The sequence below is a fragment of the Oncorhynchus mykiss genome, chromosome 10, assembly GCF_057628025.1.
Source record: "Oncorhynchus mykiss isolate SJ-2025 chromosome 10, ASM5762802v1, whole genome shotgun sequence".
Taxonomy (NCBI): Eukaryota; Metazoa; Chordata; class Actinopteri; order Salmoniformes; family Salmonidae; genus Oncorhynchus; species Oncorhynchus mykiss.
In genome coordinates, this window is record NC_143031.1 from 86,918,412 (window position 1) to 86,933,411 (window position 15,000).

Consider the following 15,000-nt stretch of genomic DNA (forward strand, 5'->3'; position numbering starts at 1 on the left):
ACTGAGAAGGTAGAGGTCAGGTGAGAATAAAGAACTGAGAAGGTAGAGGTCAGGTGAGAATAAAGAACTGAGAAGGTAGAGGTCAGGTGAGAATAAAGAACTGAGAAGGTAGAGGTCAGGTGAGAATAAAGAACTGAGAAGGTAGAGGTCAGGTGAGAATAAAGAACTGAGAAGGTAGAGGTCAGGTGAGAATAAAGAACTGAGAAGGTAGAGGTCAGGTGAGAATAAAGAACTGAGAAGGTAGAGGTCAGGTGAGAATAAAGAACTGAGAAGGTAGAGGTCAGGTGAGAATAAAGAACTGAGAAGGTAGAGGTCAGGTGAGAATAAAGAACTGAGAAGGTAGAGGTCAGGTGAGAATAAAGAACTGAGAAGGTAGAGGTCAGGTGAGAATAAAGAACTGAGAAGGTAGAGGTCAGGTGAGAATAAAGAACTGAGAAGGTAGAGGTCAGGTGAGAATAAAGAACTGAGAAGGTAGAGGTCAGGTGAGAATAAAGAACTGAGAAGGTAGAGGTCAGGTGAGAATAAAGAACTGAGAAGGTAGAGGTCAGGTGAGAATAAAGAACTGAGAAGGTAGAGGTCAGGTGAGAATAAAGAACTGAGAAGGTAGAGGTCAGGTGAGAATAAAGAACTGAGAAGGTAGAGGTCAGGTGAGAATAAAGAACTGAGAAGGTAGAGGTCAGGAGAGAATAAAGAAATGAGAAGGTAGAGGTCAGGTGAGAATAAAGAACTGAGAAGGTAGAGGTCAGGTGAGAATAAAGAACTGAGAAGGTAGAGGTCAGGTGAGAATAAAGAACTGAGAAGGTAGAGGTCAGGTGAGAATAAAGAACGGAGAAGGTAGAGGTCAGGTGAGAATAAAGAACGGAGAAGGTAGAGGTCAGGTGAGAATAAAGAACGGAGAAGGTAGAGGTCAGGTGAGAATAAAGAACGGAGAAGGTAGAGGTCAGGTGAGAATAAAGAACTGAGAAGGTAGAGGTCAGGTGAGAACGGAGAAGGTAGAGGTCAGGTGAGAACGGAGAAGGTAGAGGTCAGGTGAGAATAAAGAACGGAGAAGGTAGAGGTCAGGTGAGAACGGAGAAGGTAGAGGTCAGGTGAGAACGGAGAAGGTAGAGGTCAGGTGAGAATAAAGAACGAAGAAGGTAGAGGTCAGGTGAGAATAAAGAACGGAGAAGGTAGAGGTCAGGTGAGAATAAAGAACGGAGAAGGTAGAGGTCAGGTGAGAATAAAGAACTGAGAAGGTAGAGGTCAGGTGAGAACGGAAAAGGTAGAGGTCAGGTGAGAACGGAGAAGGTAGAGGTCAGGTGAGAATAAAGAACGGAGAAGGTAGAGGTCAGGTGAGAATAAAGAACTGAGAAGGTAGAGGTCAGGTGAGAATAAAGAACTGAGAAGGTAGAGGTCAGGTGAGAATAAAGAACGGAGAAGGTAGAGGTCAGGTGAGAACGGAGAAGGTAGAGGTCAGGTGAGAATAAAGAACTGAGAAGGTAGAGGTCAGGTGAGAACTGAGAAGGTAGAGGTCAGGTGAGAATAAAGAACTGAGAAGGTAGAGGTCAGGTGAGAATAAAGAACTGAGAAGGTAGAGGTCAGGTGAGAATAAAGAACTGAGAAGGTAGAGGTCAGGTGAGAATAAAGAACGGAGAAGGTAGAGGTCAGGTGAGAATAAAGAACGGAGAAGGTAGAGGTCAGGTGAGAATAAAGAACGGAGAAGGTAGAGGTCAGGTGAGAATAAAGAACTGAGAAGGTAGAGGTCAGGTGAGAACGGAGAAGGTAGAGGTCAGGTGAGAACGGAGAAGGTAGAGGTCAGGTGAGAATAAAGAACGGAGAAGGTAGAGGTCAGGTGAGAACGGAGAAGGTAGAGGTCAGGTGAGAACGGAGAAGGTAGAGGTCAGGTGAGAATAAAGAACGAAGAAGGTAGAGGTCAGGTGAGAATAAAGAACGGAGAAGGTAGAGGTCAGGTGAGAATAAAGAACTGAGAAGGTAGAGGTCAGGTGAGAACGGAAAAGGTAGAGGTCAGGTGAGAACGGAGAAGGTAGAGGTCAGGTGAGAATAAAGAACGGAGAAGGTAGAGGTCAGGTGAGAATAAAGAACTGAGAAGGTAGAGGTCAGGTGAGAATAAAGAACTGAGAAGGTAGAGGTCAGGTGAGAATAAAGAACGGAGAAGGTAGAGGTCAGGTGAGAACGGAGAAGGTAGAGGTCAGGTGAGAATAAAGAACTGAGAAGGTAGAGGTCAGGTGAGAACTGAGAAGGTAGAGGTCAGGTGAGAATAAAGAACTGAGAAGGTAGAGGTCAGGTGAGAATAAAGAACTGAGAAGGTAGAGGTCAGGTGAGAATAAAGAACTGAGAAGGTAGAGGTCAGGTGAGAATAAAGAACGGAGAAGGTAGATGTCAGGTGAGAATAAAGAACTGAGAAGGTAGAGGTCAGGTGAGAATAAAGAACGGAGAAGGTAGAGGTCAGGTGAGAACGGAGAAGGTAGAGGTCAGGTGAGAACTGAGAAGGTAGAGGTCAGGTGAGAACGGAGAAGGTAGAGGTCAGGTGAGAACTGAGAAGGTAGAGGTCAGGTGAGAACGGAGAAGGTAGAGGTCAGGTGAGAATAAAGAACGGAGAAGGTAGAGGTCAGGTGAGAATAAAGAACGGAGAAGGTAGAGGTCAGGTGAGAATAAAGAACGGAGAAGGTAGAGGTCAGGTGAGAATAAAGAACGGAGAAGGTAGAGGTCAGGTGAGAATAAAGAACGGAGAAGGTAGAGGTCAGGTGAGAACGGAGAAGGTAGAGGTCAGGTGAGAATAAAGAACTGAGAAGGTAGAGGTCAGGTGAGAATAAAGAACTGAGAAGGTAGAGGTCAGGTGAGAATAAAGAACGGAGAAGGTAGAGGTCAGGTGAGAATAAAGAACTGAGAAGGTAGAGGTCAGGTGAGAATAAAGAACTGAGAAGGTAGAGTTCAGGTGAGAATAAAGAACGGAGAAGGTAGAGGTCAGGTGAGAATAAAGAACGGAGAAGGTAGAGGTCAGGTGAGAATAAAGAACTGAGAAGGTAGAGGTCAGGTGAGAACGGAGAAGGTAGAGGTCAGGTGAGAACGGAGAAGGTAGAGGTCAGGTGAGAATAAAGAACGGAGAAGGTAGAGGTCAGGTGAGAACGGAGAAGGTAGAGGTCAGGTGAGAATAAAGAACGAAGAAGGTAGAGGTCAGGTGAGAATAAAGAACTGAGAAGGTAGAGGTCAGGTGAGAATAAAGAATGGAGAAGGTAGATGTCAGGTGAGAATAAAGAACTGAGAAGGTAGAGGTCAGGTGAGAATAAAGAACTGAGAAGGTAGAGGTCAGGTGAGAATAAAGAACGGAGAAGGTAGAGGTCAGGTGAGAACGGAGAAGGTAGAGGTCAGGTGAGAACTGAGAAGGTAGAGGTCAGGTGAGAACGGAGAAGGTAGAGGTCAGGTGAGAACTGAGAAGGTAGAGGTCAGGTGAGAACTGAGAAGGTAGAGGTCAGGTGAGAACTGAGAAGGTAGAGGTCAGGTGAGAATAAAGAACGGAGAAGGTAGAGGTCAGGTGAGAATAAAGAACGGAGAAGGTAGAGGTCAGGTGAGAATAAAGAACGGAGAAGGTAGAGGTCAGGTGAGAATAAAGAACGGAGAAGGTAGAGGTCAGGTGAGAACGGAGAAGGTAGAGGTCAGGTGAGAATAAAGAACTGAGAAGGTAGAGGTCAGGTGAGAATAAAGAACTGAGAAGGTAGAGGTCAGGTGAGAATAAAGAACTGAGAAGGTAGAGGTCAGGTGAGAATAAAGAACTGAGAAGGTAGAGGTCAGGTGAGAATAAAGAACTGAGAAGGTAGAGGTCAGGTGAGAATAAAGAACGGAGAAGGTAGAGGTCAGGTGAGAATAAAGAACTGAGAAGGTAGAGGTCAGGTGAGAATAAAGAACTGAGAAGGTAGAGGTCAGGTGAGAATAAAGAACTGAGAAGGTAGAGGTCAGGTGAGAACGGAGAAGGTAGAGGTCAGGTGAGAATAAAGAACTGAGAAGGTAGAGGTCAGGTGAGAACGGAGAAGGTAGAGGTCAGGTGAGAACGGAGAAGGTAGAGGTCAGGTGAGAACTGAGAAGGTAGAGGTCAGGTGAGAACGGAGAAGGTAGAGGTCAGGTGAGAACTGAGAAGGTAGAGGTCAGGTGAGAACTGAGAAGGTAGAGGTCAGGTGAGAACTGAGAAGGTAGAGGTCAGGTGAGAATAAAGAACGGAGAAGGTAGAGGTCAGGTGAGAATAAAGAACGGAGAAGGTAGAGGTCAGGTGAGAATAAAGAACGGAGAAGGTAGAGGTCAGGTGAGAATAAAGAACGGAGAAGGTAGATGTCAGGTGAGAACTGAGAAGAGAGAGGTCAGGTGAGAACGGAGAAGGTAGAGGTCAGGTGAGAACTGAGAAGGTAGAGGTCAGGTGAGAACTGAGAAGGTAGAGGTCAGGTGAGAACTGAGAAGGTAGAGGTCAGGTGAGAACTGAGAAGGTAGAGGTCAGGTGAGAATAAAGAACGGAGAAGGTAGAGGTCAGGTGAGAATAAAGAACGGAGAAGGTAGAGGTCAGGTGAGAATAAAGAACGGAGAAGGTAGAGGTCAGGTGAGAATAAAGAACGGAGAAGGTAGAGGTCAGGTGAGAACTGAGAAGATAGAGGTCAGGTGAGAATAAAGAACGGAGAAGGTAGAGGTCAGGTGAGAATAAAGAACTGAGAAGGTAGAGGTCAGGTGAGAATAAAGAACTGAGAAGGTAGAGGTCAGGTGAGAACGGAGAAGGTAGAGGTCAGGTGAGAATAAAGAACTGAGAAGGTAGAGGTCAGGTGAGAATAAAGAACGGAGAAGGTAGAGGTCAGGTGAGAATAAAGAACTGAGAAGGTAGAGGTCAGGTGAGAACGGAGAAGGTAGAGGTCAGGTGAGAATAAAGAACGGAGAAGGTAGAGGTCAGGTGAGAATAAAGAACGGAGAAGGTAGAGGTCAGGTGAGAATAAAGAACGGAGAAGGTAGATGTCAGGTGAGAACTGAGAAGAGAGAGGTCAGGTGAGAACGGAGAAGGTAGAGGTCAGGTGAGAACTGAGAAGGTAGAGGTCAGGTGAGAACTGAGAAGGTAGAGGTCAGGTGAGAACTGAGAAGGTAGAGGTCAGGTGAGAACTGAGAAGGTAGAGGTCAGGTGAGAATAAAGAACGGAGAAGGTAGAGGTCAGGTGAGAATAAAGAACGGAGAAGGTAGAGGTCAGGTGAGAATAAAGAACGGAGAAGGTAGAGGTCAGGTGAGAATAAAGAACTGAGAAGGTAGAGGTCAGGTGAGAACGGAGAAGGTAGAGGTCAGGTGAGAATAAAGAACTGAGAAGGTAGAGGTCAGGTGAGAACGGAGAAGGTAGAGGTCAGGTGAGAATAAAGAACTGAGAAGGTAGAGGTCAGGTGAGAATAAAGAACTGAGAAGGTAGAGGTCAGGTGAGAATAAAGAACTGAGAAGGTAGAGGTCAGGTGAGAACGGAGAAGGTAGAGGTCAGGTGAGAATAAAGAACTGAGAAGGTAGAGGTCAGGTGAGAACGGAGAAGGTAGAGGTCAGGTGAGAATAAAGAACTGAGAAGGTAGAGGTCAGGTGAGAACGGAGAAGGTAGAGGTCAGGTGAGAATAAAGAACTGAGAAGGTAGAGGTCAGGTGAGAATAAAGAACTGAGAAGGTAGAGGTCAGGTGAGAACGGAGAAGGTAGAGGTCAGGTGAGAATAAAGAACTGAGAAGGTAGAGGTCAGGTGAGAATAAAGAACTGAGAAGGTAGAGGTCAGGTGAGAACGGAGAAGGTAGAGGTCAGGTGAGAATAAAGAACTGAGAAGGTAGAGGTCAGGTGAGAATAAAGAACTGAGAAGGTAGAGGTCAGGTGAGAACGGAGAAGGTAGAGGTCAGGTGAGAATAAAGAACTGAGAAGGTAGAGGTCAGGTGAGAACGGAGAAGGTAGAGGTCAGGTGAGAATAAAGAACTGAGAAGGTAGAGGTCAGGTGAGAACGGAGAAGGTAGAGGTCAGGTGAGAATAAAGAACTGAGAAGGTAGAGGTCAGGTGAGAACTGAGAAGGTAGAGAGAGGTCAGGTGAGAATAAAGAACTGAGAAGGTAGAGGTCAGGTGAGAATAAAGAACGGAGAAGGTAGAGGTCAGGTGAGAATAAAGAACTGAGAAGGTAGAGGTCAGGTGAGAACGGAGAAGGTAGAGGTCAGGTGAGAATAAAGAACGGAGAAGGTAGAGGTCAGGTGAGAATAAAGAACTGAGAAGGTAGAGGTCAGGTGAGAACTGAGAAGGTAGAGGTCAGGTGAGAACGGAGAAGGTAGAGGTCAGGTGAGAACGGAGAAGGTAGAGGTCAGGTGAGAATAAAGAACTGAGAAGGTAGAGGTCAGGTGAGAATAAAGAACGGAGAAGGTAGAGGTCAGGTGAGAATAAAGAACTGAGAAGGTAGAGGTCAGGTGAGAACGGAGAAGGTAGAGGTCAGGTGAGAATAAAGAACTGAGAAGGTAGAGGTCAGGTGAGAATAAAGAACGGAGAAGGTAGAGGTCAGGTGAGAATAAAGAACTGAGAAGGTAGAGGTCAGGTGAGAACGGAGAAGGTAGAGGTCAGGTGAGAATAAAGAACTGAGAAGGTAGAGGTCAGGTGAGAACGGAGAAGGTAGAGGTCAGGTGAGAATAAAGAACTGAGAAGGTAGAGGTCAGGTGAGAATAAAGAACTGAGAAGGTAGAGGTCAGGTGAGAATAAAGAACTGAGAAGGTAGAGGTCAGGTGAGAACGGAGAAGGTAGAGGTCAGGTGAGAATAAAGAACTGAGAAGGTAGAGGTCAGGTGAGAACGGAGAAGGTAGAGGTCAGGTGAGAATAAAGAACTGAGAAGGTAGAGGTCAGGTGAGAACGGAGAAGGTAGAGGTCAGGTGAGAATAAAGAACTGAGAAGGTAGAGGTCAGGTGAGAATAAAGAACTGAGAAGGTAGAGGTCAGGTGAGAACGGAGAAGGTAGAGGTCAGGTGAGAATAAAGAACTGAGAAGGTAGAGGTCAGGTGAGAATAAAGAACTGAGAAGGTAGAGGTCAGGTGAGAACGGAGAAGGTAGAGGTCAGGTGAGAATAAAGAACTGAGAAGGTAGAGGTCAGGTGAGAATAAAGAACTGAGAAGGTAGAGGTCAGGTGAGAACGGAGAAGGTAGAGGTCAGGTGAGAATAAAGAACTGAGAAGGTAGAGGTCAGGTGAGAACGGAGAAGGTAGAGGTCAGGTGAGAATAAAGAACTGAGAAGGTAGAGGTCAGGTGAGAACGGAGAAGATAGAGGTCAGGTGAGAATAAAGAACTGAGAAGGTAGAGGTCAGGTGAGAACTGAGAAGGTAGAGAGAGGTCAGGTGAGAATAAAGAACTGAGAAGGTAGAGGTCAGGTGAGAATAAAGAACGGAGAAGGTAGAGGTCAGGTGAGAATAAAGAACTGAGAAGGTAGAGGTCAGGTGAGAACGGAGAAGGTAGAGGTCAGGTGAGAATAAAGAACGGAGAAGGTAGAGGTCAGGTGAGAATAAAGAACTGAGAAGGTAGAGGTCAGGTGAGAATAAAGAACTGAGAAGGTAGAGGTCAGGTGAGAACTGAGAAGGTAGAGGTCAGGTGAGAACGGAGAAGGTAGAGGTCAGGTGAGAACGGAGAAGGTAGAGGTCAGGTGAGAATAAAGAACTGAGAAGGTAGAGGTCAGGTGAGAATAAAGAACTGAGAAGGTAGAGGTCAGGTGAGAATAAAGAACTGAGAAGGTAGAGGTCAGGTGAGAACGGAGAAGGTAGAGGTCAGGTGAGAATAAAGAACTGAGAAGGTAGAGGTCAGGTGAGAATAAAGAACGGAGAAGGTAGAGGTCAGGTGAGAATAAAGAACTGAGAAGGTAGAGGTCAGGTGAGAACAAAGAAGGTAGAGGTCAGGTGAGAATAAAGAACGGAGAAGGTAGAGGTCAGGTGAGAACTGAGAAGGTAGAGGTCAGGTGAGAATAAAGAACGGAGAAGGTAGAGGTCAGGTGAGAATAAAGAACTGAGAAGGTAGAGGTCAGGTGAGAACGGAGAAGGTAGAGGTCAGGTGAGAATAAAGAACTGAGAAGGTAGAGGTCAGGTGAGAACGGAGAAGGTAGAGGTCAGGTGAGAATAAAGAACTGAGAAGGTAGAGGTCAGGTGAGAACGGAGAAGGTAGAGGTCAGGTGAGAATAAAGAACTGAGAAGGTAGAGGTCAGGTGAGAATAAAGAACTGAGAAGGTAGAGGTCAGGTGAGAACGGAGAAGGTAGAGGTCAGGTGAGAATAAAGAACTGAGAAGGTAGAGGTCAGGTGAGAACGGAGAAGGTAGAGGTCAGGTGAGAATAAAGAACTGAGAAGGTAGAGGTCAGGTGAGAACTGAGAAGGTAGAGAGAGGTCAGGTGAGAATAAAGAACTGAGAAGGTAGAGGTCAGGTGAGAATAAAGAACGGAGAAGGTAGAGGTCAGGTGAGAATAAAGAACTGAGAAGGTAGAGGTCAGGTGAGAACGGAGAAGGTAGAGGTCAGGTGAGAATAAAGAACTGAGAAGGTAGAGGTCAGGTGAGAATAAAGAACGGAGAAGGTAGAGGTCAGGTGAGAATAAAGAACTGAGAAGGTAGAGGTCAGGTGAGAACGGAGAAGGTAGAGGTCAGGTGAGAATAAAGAACGGAGAAGGTAGAGGTCAGGTGAGAATAAAGAACAGAGAAGGTAGAGGTCAGGTGAGAATAAAGAACTGAGAAGGTAGAGGTCAGGTGAGAACGGAGAAGGTAGAGGTCAGGTGAGAATAAAGAACTGAGAAGGTAGAGGTCAGGTGAGAACGGAGAAGGTAGAGGTCAGGTGAGAATAAAGAACTGAGAAGGTAGAGGTCAGGTGAGAACGGAGAAGGTAGAGGTCAGGTGAGAATAAAGAACTGAGAAGGTAGAGGTCAGGTGAGAATAAAGAACTGAGAAGGTAGAGGTCAGGTGAGAACGGAGAAGGTAGAGGTCAGGTGAGAATAAAGAACTGAGAAGGTAGAGGTCAGGTGAGAACGGAGAAGGTAGAGGTCAGGTGAGAATAAAGAACTGAGAAGGTAGAGGTCAGGTGAGAACTGAGAAGGTAGAGAGAGGTCAGGTGAGAATAAAGAACTGAGAAGGTAGAGGTCAGGTGAGAATAAAGAACGGAGAAGGTAGAGGTCAGGTGAGAATAAAGAACTGAGAAGGTAGAGGTCAGGTGAGAACGGAGAAGGTAGAGGTCAGGTGAGAATAAAGAACGGAGAAGGTAGAGGTCAGGTGAGAATAAAGAACTGAGAAGGTAGAGGTCAGGTGAGAACTGAGAAGGTAGAGGTCAGGTGAGAACGGAGAAGGTAGAGGTCAGGTGAGAACGGAGAAGGTAGAGGTCAGGTGAGAATAAAGAACTGAGAAGGTAGAGGTCAGGTGAGAATAAAGAACTGAGAAGGTAGAGGTCAGGTGAGAATAAAGAACTGAGAAGGTAGAGGTCAGGTGAGAATAAAGAACTGAGAAGGTAGAGGTCAGGTGAGAACGGAGAAGGTAGAGGTCAGGTGAGAATAAAGAACTGAGAAGGTAGAGGTCAGGTGAGAATAAAGAACGGAGAAGGTAGAGGTCAGGTGAGAATAAAGAACTGAGAAGGTAGAGGTCAGGTGAGAACGGAGAAGGTAGAGGTCAGGTGAGAATAAAGAACGGAGAAGGTAGAGGTCAGGTGAGAACTGAGAAGGTAGAGGTCAGGTGAGAATAAAGAACGGAGAAGGTAGAGGTCAGGTGAGAATAAAGAACTGAGAAGGTAGAGGTCAGGTGAGAACGGAGAAGGTAGAGGTCAGGTGAGAATAAAGAACTGAGAAGGTAGAGGTCAGGTGAGAACGGAGAAGGTAGAGGTCAGGTGAGAATAAAGAACTGAGAAGGTAGAGGTCAGGTGAGAATAAAGAACTGAGAAGGTAGAGGTCAGGTGAGAATAAAGAACTGAGAAGGTAGAGGTCAGGTGAGAACGGAGAAGGTAGAGGTCAGGTGAGAATAAAGAACTGAGATGGTAGAGGTCAGGTGAGAACGGAGAAGGTAGAGGTCAGGTGAGAATAAAGAACTGAGAAGGTAGAGGTCAGGTGAGAACGGAGAAGGTAGAGGTCAGGTGAGAATAAAGAACTGAGAAGGTAGAGGTCAGGTGAGAATAAAGAACTGAGAAGGTAGAGGTCAGGTGAGAACGGAGAAGGTAGAGGTCAGGTGAGAATAAAGAACTGAGAAGGTAGAGGTCAGGTGAGAACGGAGAAGGTAGAGGTCAGGTGAGAATAAAGAACTGAGAAGGTAGAGGTCAGGTGAGAATAAAGAACTGAGAAGGTAGAGGTCAGGTGAGAACGGAGAAGGTAGAGGTCAGGTGAGAATAAAGAACTGAGAAGGTAGAGGTCAGGTGAGAACGGAGAAGGTAGAGGTCAGGTGAGAATAAAGAACTGAGAAGGTAGAGGTCAGGTGAGAACGGAGAAGGTAGAGGTCAGGTGAGAATAAAGAACTGAGAAGGTAGAGGTCAGGTGAGAACTGAGAAGGTAGAGGTCAGGTGAGAATAAAGAACTGAGAAGGTAGAGGTCAGGTGAGAATAAAGAACTGAGAAGGTAGAGGTCAGGTGAGAATAAAGAACTGAGAAGGTAGAGGTCAGGTGAGAATAAAGAACTGAGAAGGTAGAGGTCAGGTGAGAACGGAGAAGGTAGAGGTCAGGTGAGAATAAAGAACTGAGAAGGTAGAGGTCAGGTGAGAATAAAGAACGGAGAAGGTAGAGGTCAGGTGAGAATAAAGAACTGAGAAGGTAGAGGTCAGGTGAGAACGGAGAAGGTAGAGGTCAGGTGAGAATAAAGAACGGAGAAGGTAGAGGTCAGGTGAGAACTGAGAAGGTAGAGGTCAGGTGAGAATAAAGAACGGAGAAGGTAGAGGTCAGGTGAGAATAAAGAACTGAGAAGGTAGAGGTCAGGTGAGAACGGAGAAGGTAGAGGTCAGGTGAGAATAAAGAACTGAGAAGGTAGAGGTCAGGTGAGAACGGAGAAGGTAGAGGTCAGGTGAGAATAAAGAACTGAGAAGGTAGAGGTCAGGTGAGAATAAAGAACTGAGAAGGTAGAGGTCAGGTGAGAATAAAGAACTGAGAAGGTAGAGGTCAGGTGAGAACGGAGAAGGTAGAGGTCAGGTGAGAATAAAGAACTGAGATGGTAGAGGTCAGGTGAGAACGGAGAAGGTAGAGGTCAGGTGAGAATAAAGAACTGAGAAGGTAGAGGTCAGGTGAGAACGGAGAAGGTAGAGGTCAGGTGAGAATAAAGAACTGAGAAGGTAGAGGTCAGGTGAGAATAAAGAACTGAGAAGGTAGAGGTCAGGTGAGAACGGAGAAGGTAGAGGTCAGGTGAGAATAAAGAACTGAGAAGGTAGAGGTCAGGTGAGAACGGAGAAGGTAGAGGTCAGGTGAGAATAAAGAACTGAGAAGGTAGAGGTCAGGTGAGAATAAAGAACTGAGAAGGTAGAGGTCAGGTGAGAACGGAGAAGGTAGAGGTCAGGTGAGAATAAAGAACTGAGAAGGTAGAGGTCAGGTGAGAACGGAGAAGGTAGAGGTCAGGTGAGAATAAAGAACTGAGAAGGTAGAGGTCAGGTGAGAACGGAGAAGGTAGAGGTCAGGTGAGAATAAAGAACTGAGAAGGTAGAGGTCAGGTGAGAACTGAGAAGGTAGAGGTCAGGTGAGAATAAAGAACGGAGAAGGTAGAGGTCAGGTGAGAATAAAGAACTGAGAAGGTAGAGGTCAGGTGAGAATAAAGAACGGAGAAGGTAGAGGTCAGGTGAGAATAAACTGAGAAGGTAGAGGTCAGGTGAGAACGGAGAAGGTAGAGGTCAGGTGAGAATAAAGAACGGAGAAGGTAGAGGTCAGGTGAGAATAAAGAACTGAGAAGGTAGAGGTCAGGTGAGAACGGAGAAGGTAGAGGTCAGGTGAGAACGGAGAAGGTAGAGGTCAGGTGAGAATAAAGAACTGAGAAGGTAGAGGTCAGGTGAGAATAAAGAACTGAGAAGGTAGAGGTCAGGTGAGAATAAAGAACTGAGAAGGTAGAGGTCAGGTGAGAATAAAGAACTGAGAAGGTAGAGGTCAGGTGAGAACGGAGAAGGTAGAGGTCAGGTGAGAATAAAGAACTGAGAAGGTAGAGGTCAGGTGAGAATAAAGAACGGAGAAGGTAGAGGTCAGGTGAGAATAAAGAACTGAGAAGGTAGAGGTCAGGTGAGAACGGAGAAGGTAGAGGTCAGGTGAGAATAAAGAACGGAGAAGGTAGAGGTCAGGTGAGAATAAAGAACTGAGAAGGTAGAGGTCAGGTGAGAATGGAGAAGGTAGAGGTCAGGTGAGAACTGAGAAGGTAGAGGTCAGGTGAGAATAAAGAACGGAGAAGGTAGAGGTCAGGTGAGAATAAAGAACTGAGAAGGTAGAGGTCAGGTGAGAATAAAGAACGGAGAAGGTAGAGGTCAGGTGAGAATAAACTGAGAAGGTAGAGGTCAGGTGAGAACGGAGAAGGTAGAGGTCAGGTGAGAATAAAGAACGGAGAAGGTAGAGGTCAGGTGAGAATAAAGAACTGAGAAGGTAGAGGTCAGGTGAGAACGGAGAAGGTAGAGGTCAGGTGAGAACGGAGAAGGTAGAGGTCAGGTGAGAATAAAGAACTGAGAAGGTAGAGGTCAGGTGAGAATAAAGAACTGAGAAGGTAGAGGTCAGGTGAGAATAAAGAACTGAGAAGGTAGAGGTCAGGTGAGAATAAAGAACTGAGAAGGTAGAGGTCAGGTGAGAACGGAGAAGGTAGAGGTCAGGTGAGAATAAAGAACTGAGAAGGTAGAGGTCAGGTGAGAATAAAGAACGGAGAAGGTAGAGGTCAGGTGAGAATAAAGAACTGAGAAGGTAGAGGTCAGGTGAGAACGGAGAAGGTAGAGGTCAGGTGAGAATAAAGAACGGAGAAGGTAGAGGTCAGGTGAGAATAAAGAACTGAGAAGGTAGAGGTCAGGTGAGAATGGAGAAGGTAGAGGTCAGGTGAGAACGGAGAAGGTAGAGGTCAGGTGAGAATAAAGAACTGAGAAGGTAGACGCACCCTCTTGTCCAGGGTCCTCTCCCTCACGAAGCCCAGCAGTTGGTCGTTAACCAGGTTCAGGTCTTTCTTCCCGGCGTTGATGATCGTTACGATGACGTCGTGTCGGATCGCCTCCTCTGGGTCATGTGATCGCACTTTCAGGAACTCTGATTGGACGATACAGACATATTTGGTTAGGGCAGCGTCTCCCAAACTCGGTCGTGGGACTTCAAAGAAGGTCCCTGTGAGGTCTTTAAAACCAGGTCTGGAAGGTTCCTCAGACACCTAAAACCAGGTCTGGAAGGTTCCTCAGACACCTTTAAAACCAGGTCTGGATGGTTCCTCAGACACCTTTAAAACCAGGTCTGGAAGGTTCCCCAGACACCTGCCTGTGAGGTCTCTGGCCAGGTCTGGAAGGTTCCTCAGACACCTTTAAAACCAGGTCTGGAAGGTTCCTCAGACACCTGCCTGTGAGGTCTCTGGCCAGGTCTGGAAGGTTCCTCAGACACCTTTAAAACCAGGTCTGGAAGGTTCCTCAGACACCTACCTGTGAGGTCTCTGGCCAGGTCTGGAAGGTTCCTCAGACACCTTTAAAACCAGGTCTGGAAGGTTCCTCAGACACCTACCTGTGAGGTCTCTGGCCAGGTCTGGAAGGTTCCTCAGACACCTTTAAAACCAGGTCTGGAAGGTTCCTCAGACACCTTTAAAACCAGGTCTGGAAAACTTCTCAGATACCTGCCTGTGAGGTCTTTAAAACCAGGTCTGGATGGTTCCTCACCAGGTCTGGAAGGTTCCTCAGACACCTTTAAAACCAGGTCTGGAAGGTTCCTCAGACACCTTTAAAACCAGGTCTGGAAGGTTCCTCAGACACCTTTAAAACCAGGTCTGGACGGTTCCTCAGACACCTACCTGTGAGATCTCTGGCCAGGTCTGGACGGTTGACACCTACCTGTGAGATCTCTGGCCAGGTCTGGACGGTTGACACCTACCTGTGAGATCTCTGGCCAGGTCTGGACAGTTGACACCTACCTACCTGTGAGATCTCTGGCCAGGTCTGGACAGTTGACACCTACCTGTGAGGTCTCTGGCCAGGTCTGGATGGTTCATCAGACAGTGGGAAGCGAACTTGACCGACTCAAGCCTCACTGGGACATGGATGTCATTGAACCTGGGGATGGAGCACACAAACACCTTGTTAACGCAAAGCACCTCTACTACACGTGTGTGTGTGTGTGTGTGTGTGTGTGCACCCAAGCGTGTGCGTGCGGCTGTGTAACGTGTGTGTGTCTCACCGTCCCAGGAAGCATTGCCACAGCGGTCTGTTCTGAGTGGCCAGTTCTGAGTCTTTGGCTCCAAACAGCTTGGCCAGCAGTCTGACCACAGCTAGACGCTCTTCTCCGTCGTTACTCTGCAACACACAGACAAATTAGATTAGAAATTAGATTAGAAATTAGATTAGAAATTAGATTAGACTTTAAATACATTTTAATTCAACAGTGGTATTTTGGGTCTAGTAGGTGTGTGTGTGTCCAGGGTTTTTTCTGGAAGGAAATAGGGCTTAGGTGGGTGGGCTTGGCGTGAGGCTGGCTAGTACATGTATCTAATTTTACTATATACCCCGGTATTGATAAACGGACCGGTTGAAGGTTTTAATTTGTTTTTTAACTTCACCTTCTATACTGAACAACAATATAGAACTTGACATGTAAAGTGTTGGTCCCATGTTTCATGAAAAATAAAAAGATCCCAGAAATGTTTTTAAAAAAAAAACACAAAAAGTTTCTCTCTCTCAAATTTTGGTGCAAGAATTTGTCGACATCCCTGTCCGTGAGCATTTCTCCTTTACCAAGACAATCAATCTACCTGACCAGGTGTGGCAAATCAAGAAGCGGATTAAACAGCATGATCATTACACAGGTGCACCTTGTGCTGGGGGGGGGGGGGGACAATAAAAGGTCACTTTAAAATGCGCAGTTG

General features: G+C 46.4%; 1 protein-coding gene across 15 annotated transcripts in view; it reads right to left on the bottom strand.

Annotated features, from left to right (window-relative positions):
* LOC110512929 (sister chromatid cohesion protein PDS5 homolog A) overlaps nt 1-15,000 on the bottom strand; it is a 105,833-nt gene that overhangs the window by 62,371 nt on the left and 28,462 nt on the right. For 14 of the 15 annotated variants that reach the window (XM_090188369.1, XM_090188364.1, XM_090188370.1 and 11 more), the window contains 3 exons: nt 14,316-14,431; nt 14,097-14,191; nt 13,045-13,190 (listed from right to left, as the gene is read on the bottom strand). In XM_090188369.1, coding sequence (XP_090044495.1) covers nt 13,045-13,190; nt 14,097-14,191; nt 14,316-14,431 — 357 coding nt within the window. Of the gene's footprint in view, nt 1-13,044; nt 13,191-13,412; nt 13,445-14,096; nt 14,192-14,315; nt 14,432-15,000 lie in introns of those variants that run through there. The other variant, XM_090188379.1, reaches the window with a different exon arrangement.